This window comes from Rattus norvegicus, chromosome 4 (genome assembly GCF_021556685.1).
Source record: "Rattus norvegicus strain SHRSP/BbbUtx chromosome 4, alternate assembly SHRSP_T2T, whole genome shotgun sequence".
NCBI lineage: Eukaryota > Metazoa > Chordata > Mammalia > Rodentia > Muridae > Rattus > Rattus norvegicus.
Genome location: NC_141537.1, coordinates 136,056,473 through 136,069,841, shown reverse-complemented (window position 1 = coordinate 136,069,841; position 13,369 = coordinate 136,056,473). Strand labels below are relative to the sequence as shown.

At 36.3% G+C, this 13,369-nt stretch overlaps 1 protein-coding gene across 4 annotated transcripts in view; it reads left to right on the top strand.

Moving 5' to 3' along the window:
• The window catches only part of Cntn3 (contactin 3), a 375,608-nt gene extending 362,943 nt beyond the window's left edge, over positions 1–12,665 (top strand). For 3 of the 4 annotated variants that reach the window (XM_087659082.1, XM_087659083.1, XM_087659084.1), the window contains 3 exons: positions 4,382–4,494; positions 6,733–6,901; positions 10,559–12,665. In XM_087659082.1, coding sequence (XP_087515208.1) covers positions 4,382–4,494; positions 6,733–6,901; positions 10,559–10,659 — 383 coding nt within the window. In that variant the 3' untranslated portion in view covers positions 10,660–12,665. 4 annotated transcript variants of the gene reach the window in all.
• Positions 12,666–13,369: the final 704 nt, after the last annotated feature.

The following is a 13,369-nucleotide window of genomic DNA, read 5'->3' as shown; positions in this document are numbered from 1 at the left end:
AAAATGGTGATGCTCTTATTCAGGCTGGTTTTCCATGTCAACTAAATCTCCTTGGAAACATTCCCACAGACACAAACATATACATAACTAGAATTAATAAAAATAAATCATGAAGAAAACATTTTTATGGTATGATGCATTTTGGTCCATTTCTAATAGTGATTGGGGCAACATGTATCTCAGTATCAGACTGAGAGTGGCTACAAATTATTTCCTTTTCTCAGAATCTCACTTTGTTTACCCAGCCTAATTTAAAATGGTGATAATCTTCTCAAGGGATGTCTTATTGCAAAATGTACTTTTCAAGTACTGGTGCTAACATTTACTTGCAGGGATATCCTTTTTGTATCATTAGGTGGCCAAGAACAAAGAGTTGAAAAACATACTGATTTCTGTATAATTGACCACAGCAAGCATGCACTCTTAAAATTCCATATTTCCAAAGGAGATTCTAACGTTTCTATCACCACTATGGAAATATCACCCTTGAAAACTGCACACAATAATGCCCACTATGTCAACAGCCTCTATAATATATCATACAATTGAAATACTCCCATTATAGAAATTTGCAGAAAGAATTGTCTCATGGAGCAGACAATAAGAGACAGCTACAATCTCATAACCCCAAAACCTCATCATAACTGCCTCTTGGGATATACTTCCCAGACTTCTATTTCATAGATGTTTTCTCTTTGGCTGTCTGTTTAATTACCTGTATGTCACAAAGGCACATTGTTTGACTTAATTGTCAGTTGACACAATTTAGAATCGCCTTGAGAAAGAGTGTTGTTGTTGAAATGTCTAGATCAGGTTGGCTTGTGGGAAACTCAGGAGGTAACAGGATGTCCTGACTGTGGTCATTCATGCACCCTAAAGTGAGTGGTACCATTTCCTAGTACCTAGGGTTTAAATTGTACAAGAGCAGAGAAAGCCACCTGAGCGAGCAGGAAGCATGTATGTGTTCATTTCTCTCTACTATGTGGCTGTGGATATGATAGAACTAGTTGCTTCAGCTTTATACCTTAACGTCCTCACAATGACCATCTGTAACCTGAGACTGCGAAATAAGTTGTCTTCTCCCCTTGTTGCTGTTTTGTCAAAGCGTTTGATCACAGCACTAAGAATAAAAGCAGAACACTGTATATGTGTGCTACCTCACATTAACAGTAGGCAGCCATTTCTTAGACTGTTTTCCCAATGATAAAAGTGTCCTAGGCATAGCCATGTCACTGTCATTGGCTCTTTGCCAGCAGACATCTATAGAATAATTGAAATCTCCAAGAAAGCAAATGTTGAAAAGCTAGAAATCCAAACCTAGAAAGCATCATGCCAGATGCTTAAAGATAGACCATGATTAAAAAGTCTATTTGGGATAGTGTTATATTATTGTATAATATTTAAATTCTCCCAGGAATTTTAGGGTCTGTCAATTTACATTCTGTTTTAAATTCAATTAATTATCACCTCTAAATGAAACAAATTAGATCTTTCCTTTCTTTGCTATTATATCATCCTGTCCAAATAGAAGTTTGACAAATAGGAAAAAGAAAGCCTGTAGACTTCACACCTGACAGTCATTTTGAAATAGAGAGCATCTGTTGAGTGAAGTCCATTAGATCTGGCCCAGGTCCAGCTTTTGTAGATCATCTTTTCAGATGGGGCAAAGCACTAAGAATGGAGTGAGAAGGTCTACAAGGTACACTGTCAGTCATTTCAGGGACTTTTCCACTTTGTTTCTTGGTTCCATGCCTTCAGTTGCCCGCTATGTGACTGGTTTGTTTCACATAGCCTACTGACCTCAACCTTCATCTATGTTCTGGCACATATTAGAAATACGTGTATAGTCTCTCTTAACTCTCTGGGTTAGGGCAATTACAGAAATGAATATCACTGAAGTATAGCATACTGGGGAATAAATAACTCGTATCAAAGCACATTCTGTATTGCCTGACTAATCAAAGATGGCTACTAAGCACTGATTTGTAAGCTAAGCAGCTAAAAGAGTCGTTGTCTGGTTAAGAATTTCTGATACAGTGGTGTCATTAGCAGTGGTAGAAAGAGAGCTGATGGATACTATTTCTAATATTTTAAAAATTAAAAGGGAGCCATTAGCTCCATTTTAAAGCAGATACAAAAATGTGACTAGCATATCAAGCTGGCTCTTGTGTAACTATCATTACTTAAAATGAGGCTACAAATTATATTTATGTTTTTCTTTATTTTACTATTAAAATTATAAAAAAGCAAAAATAGGGGCTGGAGAGATAAGTCAGCAGTTAAGAGTGCTTGTTGCTCTTCCACAGTTCACTTTTTACCACCTACAGGGGCTTCAATGGCTTATAATACCCTGTCCATTCAGCTCCAGGGAATCCAGTGACTTCTGACTTTGTGGGTACCTGTACACATGTAATATATGCATACAGAGGTGAAAATAAAAACATATAGACATACACATATGCATAGGTTAAAACAAACAATTTTTTTTAAAAAAATAAGGAAAACAAGCAAGTAAGCCAATAGTAAAGTGAAATGAATGTGGGAGGGTAGTCAGACACAAGAGGGAAAAAACAAGAAAACAAAAGTCAACCTTCCATTTTCATTACTTACACTTATTTGTAAATTTATGTGTTAATTTACATATTTGCTCAAAGTTTTTCTTTCTTTTTAATGTTCCTTTCTTCCTTCCTTTTTGTCATTTCTACGAGGCTGAATTCATGAATTTGGGAATTCATACCTAATCACCCTTTATCCAGTTTCTTCTCTGACGCTGGCATTGGGATAGGCAGTGTAGCCCAAATGACTGGAAACTTTCCATAACATGTCAGCACTCATTTGTTGATAGAACAGTCCGTGCTGCAGTGTATTTTCTGAACTTCTTCAAATCAAATCAAACCCATCCTTTTATACACCTATCAGCCATATGGATAACAGACTTCTGGATGATGTTTAAATGCACTCATGACATCTGGATAGAGGGAGTAGAACACACTGATTAATATTTCAACTCTAAGTAGCTACCATTGATCTTGCTATCACAGCCCTGCAGCTCAGTCTTAGCTGACTTAAGCTCATTGTTAATATCCAGTCAGCAAATATTTAAAAGTACATGGAATCATGTTAGAAAGGACACACACACACACACACACACACACACACACACACACACACACACAAACCCTAAAGAATGTGTAAGCAATATCATCGTGTTTGTAGTTATTCATCTCATAATATATCACAGAATATATATCTCCCGTCTATAAGTCTAGCTGTATTTCCCTTATGGCATGAGTTAATGATGATCAGAAATTTCCCTGGAAAGGCAATCTCCTTTCCCATTACAAATACAGTTATCGAAATCACATCTTATGTTTCAGTGTACAAGGGTGAACTGTTTCAGTGCTGTTGTAGGCAATTGTGAGGCCGTTGACAAATGAGTAATATCTTTGTCATTTTGCGATTGAAAAGAAACTGAACCTTAGTGTCCCTTGTGTTTGTCAGTAAACAAATGGATCCTGCCACTTGTCACTCCATCCCATGCTCCCCCCACATAAACATCACACATAGACACCCCTACACCTCACCAGTATAATTTTTCTATCTCACGTTCTTGTAAAGGAGATAACTGTAAATTCAAGTCTATAAAACCCAGAGAGTTTCATTAATTCTCTGATGCAGTTCTCATTAACTTTTTTAGCCTTTTGCATTATTTTTCTCAAAAACTGATTTAAATTTGGAGAATGAAGACTTTAAAATATGGACTCTCTGCCGTGATTTTTCATGGGGATAGCTATTACTTCATGAGAATGAATCTGTGTAATCCTGATTTTTTATTGCCTCTCGTTTTGCCCATCTCATCATACGAGGAGACTGGCTTAAAAATCATCCACACTTCATTTCCTGTGACTTTAATCTGCTCATTTGGCAATTTCTCTCAGCTTCTAGTAAGTGTCAAAACAAGTCCCACGGCTGCCCTGCTTGACTCCTCAGCATGCACTCTCTAGTGGTAGAAAAAGGAATTGCCTTTCGTATGTTTTCAACATTTTCTAGGTATGGTTATGGTATGGTACGTAGGTATGGTACGGTAGTACAGTACGGTACTGTATGGTATGGTATGGTATGGTATGGTATGGTATCATAAGGTATCCTACCATACGGTATCCTATGGTATTGTAAAGCAAATTTTCTCAAAATTTAAACATGGTAACCTTTCTTTAAAATGTTTAAGGGAACATTTAAAGCGTCTCCTTGGTTTTGTCTCATTCCATTTCTGCAACATGGTTTACCAAGGAGAGTCCTCTTCTTCCATGAGCTTCCTAGAATATTTGTCTGTTCCGTCTGAAATATAACTCTGTTGTCAAATCTGTTTTAATCTCTCAAGCTCCCAGTCAGCCACCAGGAAATGTTGTTTGGAATGCTACAGACACTAAAGTGCTGCTTAACTGGGAACAAGTGAAAGCCTTGGAGAATGAATCAGAAGTAACAGGCTACAAGGTCAGTTGTGGCTCAGACTTCACATGTCCTACCTCTGTTAACATGCTCTAAGGAAAGCTAAGTGAAAAGCTTATTTTTAAAATATTGGTGATGTGGTTTCTTAATATAATTTTCACATAACTAACAAGCTTTTCCTTAAAAAGATCATTTCTGAAAATATCTTGTTAAATACAGTTATGTGAGATAATTTTTGATTCACAAGGAATTCAATTGTGATGGTTATAACATTTATTATTTATTTTCAATGCTCACGAAATCCCATTTTTAAAATAACTGTAAGGAGTACCCGGGTTCCTTGCCCCCTACCACCAAGGATACATCTCACATAGCTCTAACCATTATCTATCCTTGCTGCAAGCATTGTGGGTGAGCAACGCAGGAAGGATGGCTTCCTACTTTTATCCTTAGCAACCTGAGGATATCCCTAGACTTTTAGGGATTTGGGCACAAACAAAGTCATATTTACAGCTTCAGAGAACTTCAGTTCTATCCATGTTATGAAACAGTGTTAGGTTTAATAATGATATGTTAAATAGTCTTAAGATTTAAAGTTAAAGAAAGACAGAGGCCCAGAATGAAGTTAAGACCAACTCTAAAGCAGAGATGTGGAGATATATATATATATATATATATATATATATATATATATATATATATATATAATCATATATATCTTTATATATATGATTTATAATATATATAATATAATATATAAATATATATTTATATTTATAATCATATAAAGTCTTATTGGGCTTTGAAATTACTGTAGTCACAAGCTTGCTAAGAAGCTTAAATGACACCCAATCACAGAAAAACATACTTGGTATGCACTCATTGATAAGTGGATATTAGCCCAAAAGCTCGAATTACCAAAGATGCAATCCACAGATGACAGGATGCTCAAGAAGAAGGATGACCAAAATGCAGATGCTCCCACTCCTTCTTAAAAGGGGAAAAATATCCATATGAGGGGATATGGAAGCAAAGTTTAGAGCAGCAACAGAAGGAATGGCCATTCAGAGCCTGCCCCACATGTGGCCCATATATATACAGCCACTAAAACTAGATAAGATTGATGAAGCTAAAAAATGACTGCTGAAGGGGACCAGATATAGATCTCTCCTGAGAGACACATCCAGAGCATGCCCAATGCAGAGGTCAGTGCTAGCAACAAACCACTGAACTGAGTACAGGACCCCCTTTGGGGAAATTAGAGGAAGGATTAAAAGAGCTAAAGGGGCTTGCAACCCCATAAAAACAACAATGCTTACCAAGCACAGCTTGCAGGGACTAAACCACTACCAAGAGACTATACATGGACTGACCCAGGGCTCCAACTGCATATGTAACAGAGAATAGCCTTGTTGGGGCACCAGTGGAAAGGGAAGCCTTTGGTCCTGCCAAGGTTGGACCCCCAGTGCAGGGAAATATAGGGGGTAGCAGTAAGGGGGATGGATGGGAATGGGAACGCCCGTATGGGGGAGTGGGAGGAGATGAGGGCTTATGGACAGGAAACCGGGAAAGGGAATAACATTTGAAATGTAAATAAAGAAATATATCTAATAAAAAACTTTTCTTCAAAAATAGCTTAAATCAAGAATAAGATTTTTGACATTAAAAAGAAAGAAGTTTAAATGAGATTGTTGGAAGTTTTCTGAGATGCAACTACCAGGATTACATTTGGTAAAATAAGTCACAAGAATTCTGGGAAAATGGGTCTATTTGCTCGATTCAAAGATAAAAGTTTTGTTTATAATCTTCAGGAAATGACTGCTAAAAGATATGAGGCCCTTCCCAAGTTTTTATACATTCCTCATTAATCCTGGCTCGTTGTTACTTTATAAAAAAAATATCTATCAGAAACAGAAGGTTAGCTTTATGTGGACACCCTTTACAACAAATATAAATGGCTCAAAAGTTTTGCTTCAAGGATGGGGAGAGGCTTCAGTCAGACTCTGAAACAATGATCTCCTTCTCTTTTCACATATTACATAATCTGTGTCTGTATTCTACCCGACTCACCAACATCTAACTGAGATTTTTCCATAGTAAAAGTTCAGTATCCACTCAATTTTGTTAACTTAATGGTTCCCGAATGTCTACCCATGTTTAAGACCTAGCATGAAGTATACTTTATATAATAGGGGTATAAAGACCTAAACTCATTTTGGAGTGACAAATTTTGTGAAAGACAGATGCCAGTTGTATAAAAATGAGTTAATTTATGTCTTCTAGGTTTTCTATAGGACTAGCAGTCAAAATAATGTGCAAGTACTGAACACAAACAAAACTTCAGCTGAACTGTTGCTGCCTATCAAGGAAGACTACATCATTGAAGTCAAGGCCACCACAGATGGAGGGGACGGCACCAGTAGTGAGCAGATCAGGATTCCAAGAATAACCAGTAAGCTGACTGAGCTCATTCTCCCTTTAACTGTTGTCACTGTCATTGAACGCTGTAAGTCAGTGATTGGAGTGCTACTTACCTGTTTTCCCCAGCATGCATTTTGGTATGCATGGGGCATGTACCATATAAGGACAGAAAGAACACCATTAGAATGATGCAAAACAAGGGAGAAGAAAAGTCAAGAAACAGCATTAGACACCAGTTATGTATTTGCCTTGGACTTACCTGCTCAAATCAGACTTCATAAACACTTCTCACGGTAACATTAACTCACACACAGGTTTTCTTACTTTCAATATTTCCAGGTGTAGTGGTTCAAGCCAATAATCTCCAGACTCAAGAGTTCCAACCAGGAAAATCCTGAGTTCCAGATCAGCCTAGGCTACAAAATTAGTTCAAGGACAGCCCGGGTTATATAGTGAAATTCTGTCTGTTTCCAATTGTTCATCCCCTGGACACAAAGACAGATTTTTAAAATATCTATTTTTAATTTCACAGGTGCTTCATACAAACTTTTCCTCTGAAAGAATCACAAAAAAATATTTTACTCTGGAAATTTCAATTTCTGAGTTAAGGGAAACAGACTCGTGCCTGCATATTTTCTCAGAGACAAGGCAAAATAAATTTATCCTTACATTTAAATCCTGTCTAGATTTCTCCAGCATTAACTGAAGCATTATAAAGCCCATCCTGTCTTACTGCGCCCTGTGCTTCTCAGAGACACAAACAAAATGCTCCCATCTTTCCACGTGTTGATCTTAACCTTGTCCACAGTACTGGTCAATCAAGACCGCAACTATGGTCTTTACTATTGAAAACGAAGTGACTGGCATTAGCGACTGGAGTGGAAAATTTGGCAATGCAGAAAAAATTTATTCTCTGTGAAAATATTTTGACTAAAACACACAAATCAAACTATCCTAGAAAATGGTCCATAATTATTTCATCACTTAACTCTGTAAAGGCCATTTCAGACTAGGGACTGTCCTGAAAGTCTGTGCAATTCAATAGACCAAAAGAGAATATGTCTATTCTGAGTACTTTAAGGTATTCTTTTAAGATATTGAAAACTGTGTGAGCATGAGCTCGTGCATGCTCTTATGAGTACTCTTGTCTCCTCCACAAGCCAAAAGACAGCATCTTTCCAATCACAAACAGATGTGAACAGACGTGAATTACAAGCAGATGTGAGGTTGACCAACCTAACATGGGTGCTGTGAATTGAAATCATGTCCTCTTCAAGAACAGTATTCTTAATCTCTGAGCCATCTCATCTGTCTAGCTCTGATTGTTGTAGCTTGTAAAATAAAGAAAACATGTTCCTTATTCTCTAATACTGTGAGGCCTACAGTTAAAATGACAATATAGAGAGTTGGACTAATAGCAGAACTAAATACTGTGTTTCTTAGGAGATAATTGGGAGGTATTTTAGTTTGGGAACAATACTTCCCTTTGCCTGCTTTCTCCCCCATATACATATATATATACAGATATAGATATAAATAGATATAGATAGATATAGATATAGATAGATATAGGTATAGATATATAGATATAGATATGAATAGGTGTAGAGATAGATAGATAGATAGATAGATAGATAGATAGATAGATAGATAGATAGATAGAGATATAGATACAGATAGATATAGATACAGATAGATATAGATATGGATAGATATAGGTATAGGTATATCGATATAGATAGATATAGATATGGATAGATGTGGGTATAGATAGATAGATATAAATATAGATATAGATATTCATTCTAGGATAACTGCCTAAACCAAACCATCTGATCCTGCCTTGTTGCTGATCTTGGGTAATCAGGTGACTACACAGAATTGTTTTTGAAAATGGAGTTTCTATTGATTTCTTTCCAAAGATAATAATTCATACTACGCATAAAATGTATCTGTATCTGTACAAAAGCAAATTTTCTAAACCTTTATCCCATGAAGCTTTCTTTAATTAAACATCAAATTATCTCACCAGTTGTTTGCAATCAAGTCTAGTCATTTTCATGATGATGAAGTTTTTTTCCCAATTTCAACTAAAGTTAAGTTTTATGAAATGAACAGACTGGAGTCACTTACTACTTGGATATATCAGTAACTTCTGTGTACTCAGCAACCAGTGATTCTCGGTTAGGCTCAGGCTGTTTGACAGAACAGGCTTTAGTTTCATTCTTGTGTGTCTTAGTTCACTTAAAATACTTTTGTTTTTTGTTTTGTGATGTGTTGTTTTGGGTTTTTTTATTTTGTTGTTGTTGTTTTGGGCTTTGTTTTGTTTTGTTTTTTGGTATTGAAGGGCTTGTGTTGAGCAGGGCTTCTCTGTGTAACTCTGACTGTCCTGAGTCTTCCTTTATAGATACATGGCCTGCCTCTGCCTCCTGGATGCTGGGATTACAGGCATATGCCTCCATCATCACCCAGATCAGACTACTTTTATAAAAGTATGATTATCTAGCTGTTTTATAACTACTGGAATTTATTCCTCATAATTTCAGCAACTAGAAAACCTATGGTTAATGTACCTACAGAATGATAAATGTTTTCAAAACATTTTACCAAATTTTACCAAAGAAACTGGGTTACCCTTTTGGGTTCTTGGTGTCATTAACAGAAGTTTTTAGAAATGGACTCAATAGTTTGCTTGAGCACATTCTTATTCATGTTTAGGAGAAACAACAGGGTAGGGAAACTGTAAATCTGGCAGCTGCCTGTAGGAGAAAGATGGAGGCTAGGAAGAGGAAAAGTTCATGTGTTTTGTAATGGAGGTTAACAAGCAGCTTTAGTAAGATAAAATAATAATAATAAAAGGAGATGGGGAGCATTATAGAAGGAGGAAAATAGTCCAGAGGTATTGGGAGTTGCTTAGGTCTTTAGCCGATATCCAAATAAATAAATAAATAAATAAATAAATAAATAAATATTAATTAAAAATGAATTAGGACTCAAAAGCAAGGAGTTCACGTGGCTGTGCTCCATAGTATGCTCCATGCTTCCCCAGGCTGTGCTCCATGCTGCCTGTTGGAAGGCAAGTGCTTTCACTAAAGAGCTTCTAAGAAGGCAAAGTGCATCATCTCACTCAGGGGATAATTATTCCTCCCGTCTAAGTTTGGCTTCAGGTGATTAAGATTTACTAGGAGAGTGGACTCCTGACTAGGTAATTAAAAGGCCCAGGGTTTGGGATAGAATGAATAATCTATTCTTTTGACCAGGAGAAAGTACTTCTGCCCTCTTGCCTTGGCCTTTTCACATGGTAATTTAAGTGTGGGGAGTGCTTAGTTTCTTCCATTACCTGTAAAGCGGAGCCTGGGGTCCAAAGCCTTAAAGACCTGCAAAGCTGCTGCTGTTGTTGTGTTGTTGCTGCTGCTGCTTCTGCTGCTTCTGCTGCTGCTTCTGCTGCTTCTGCTTCTGCTTCTTCTTCTGCTTCTTCTTCTTCTTCTTCTTCTTCTTCTTCTTCTTCTTCTTCTTCTTCTTCTTCTACTACTACTACTACTACTACTACTACTACTACTACTACTGGCATGAATATCATTACAACTGAAGACAGGAATTCAGCATAATTTTAGAGGGAACGGAAACGTTCACTCTCCAGTGTTCTGATTACAACGCTTGCTAATGAACCCTCTATCATCCTTGACAGGTATGGATGCAAGAGGATCCACTTCAGCCATTTCTGACATCCACCCTGTGTCAGGTTACATATCCGTCCTACTGTTCTTTATTGTAAATGCTTTGTGGTGATAGGGCTTTTTTTTATTATTTATTGGAAAGTTAATTGGTTACCCCCCCAAAAGTGCTTTCTAAAACAGTGATTATGCATGTTTTTACAGCTCTGTGTTTTTAAATTTCTACTTCATTATAGGTAAAATATGAATATAATAAAAACAGTAAATCCTTTTAGAGGAATCTGAGATGCCTTAATATTTGCTTGGTAAACCAAAGGAACTTGCAAATTACAAACTGCAAACGTTTTTGATAGAAATATTCTTATGTTGTGAGTTTAATCACTTGCCTATGTGTGAGGCACATACAAACACAGGATACATAAAAACACAGTGCACATATGATGTATGGAAACACCTAGTACATATACAGTACATACAACACACAATGCACAAGCACATACATACATACACACAAACACAAACAGACTTTTTCTATACTAAAAACCTTATTTATTACAAATGTTCTTTTCCCATGATTACAACATCACCTATCATTTTTAAATTACTAATCTGATCCCTCAGAGGAAACATGCACTTAAACTGTTATTCCGGAAGGGAGCAGCCTGGAAGGGAGTATTGTTAGAAAATGCTACTCTGAGTTTGGGAAAGTGACACTTGCATCAATGTGCTACTGTATGGCTGTGAGATTTCCTTTGTCACTTCTTTCTCTCATCTTTCACTTATTTATTCTATAAAGTGAGGTGACAATATTTCTCCTGTCGCCTTTTACTGCAAGAATTTATTGTTGAAAACAAAGAAAGAAGGATGAAGGCATGGTTTCTTCCCCTATGCAGTGTCCCTCTGCAGAATCTTACATGAACCTCCTAAGGTAAACACAAAACAGGCACTTTTCTGAAGTGTGCTGGCATTGCACGTTCTCCTTAGGATTGTCTGTCTTTTTCCGAAGATGGGAATTGAACCCCAGTGAAGACTGTGACAGTGTTCCCTTTTGTCGGTGTTTACAAAAATAAGATGAAACATGGAAATGAATACATTTTATCCTTCCTCAAAAATTAAAGTAAAATTAGTTAAGACTCACTCTCTTCCCATGTTAAAAAAAAAAAAAGCTTTCAGACTTTGTCAAATCCCAGTAGAGAAAAATAAGAAAAAATATATCTTAACCCAAATATGAAACAAAAGGCATACAATTCTTCATTTATAATTTCTGATTCCACTAAGGGGCCCTCTCTCAGTTTGGATGGCAGAGAAGGTTTTTTTCTTTTTTTAATTGAAATTCCACTCTCTATCTCATTGAGTCAGGCAGGCTTTTCCATTCCCAGGTTAAATTTGTAAAAGAACATGGTGATGTTTCTGGCTTTGATATGGATGACTCAAGTCTTTCAATATGGGATTTTCAAAGGACTGTGGAAGACATGACTTTGCAGTAATATGTAAAAAGTATATAAAATCAGTAGATTGAGTGTTAGACATTCAAAATCAATTTTTTACCACTTACCTACCAATTTCACATTTTGCTGGATTTTTTTTTCATATTACCAAAGGTAGCAAAATTGGAAACCGATGGTATAGCTCTCAAAAAACATTGAACATTAGCCAAATTCTGATGCCATTTTAGTATACGACCCTTCCTTCAGAGATTCAAGACAAGATCACTATGTAAAAAGGAGAATGATTATTTTAAGTTTTTCTGTAGGGTCTGTAAATATTGTATATATAAAGAAGAAATCTGAATGATGAGTTGATTTCATATGGCCATTGTTATTTCCAGTCAAAATGTGGGGAAACACTTTCTCCAATCCCCATGCTTTATGGTACATATAACAGAACTATACCTTTTTTATTTTCTGATGACTCCTAGAATTTCTTCCTATAGTTTTCTTTTGCAAGATGGCTATTGTCTTGTTTTCTATTATTTCTATCAGTATATCTCCATGAGATGTAGACACTGTTTCATATTGAAAAGTCTAAATTTTACTCTTTAAATAAATTCCTGTGTGTGTATCCTATGGTTATGTGTATGTATGATTTTCTATTATTCTAATAAAATTTATAATAATCAAATTGTTTTGCATTATTCATTGTAGTTTGGTGGAGGTATACATCTACATAGGAAGGGGGTGTGCCATTAGAGCAATACCGTTTTTACCATTCCTTACATTTTTAAGCCTACATTTGACTTTTACATCTTTGAGAGGAGTATTTCAATATTTTTTTGTGCTCTACTAAGTCAGTAAAACATGTAAGTTGATACAATGACTTCTATATTTAACATAATTCCTATGTGCATCAAAGGGCTTGATAGAAAACAAAAAAAAATGCCTAATAGACTTACAATGCCTAATTTCTTCTCACTTCATTTTGTCATAAGTAGAAACTCACATATTTTTTGACAAGAGGGATTTTTTAAACTGTCAATGTACTACATTCTGTATAGATTTTTCTCTTTGTTATAAGAAGTAGTAAAACGGAAATGAAAAAATATTTCAGTCGTCTTCTCATATTAGACATGGTGTATACAGAAGAATTAAAGGGAAAACTCTATAGAGCTCTCTCTCTCTCTCTCTCTCTCTCTCTCCTACTCTTTCTTTCCCTTGCACTGTGTGAGTGTGTGCTCTTTGTGTGGTGTGTGATTGTCTGTATGGTATGTGTGGAGAGTTGGGGGGTGGGGCTTGAAATTTAAGCCCAGGTAAGATGGTTGTATTGGTATCTTCTAAAAACATACAAATACCCAAGAGTGTGCAGATAGAGATCACACATAAAGCAGT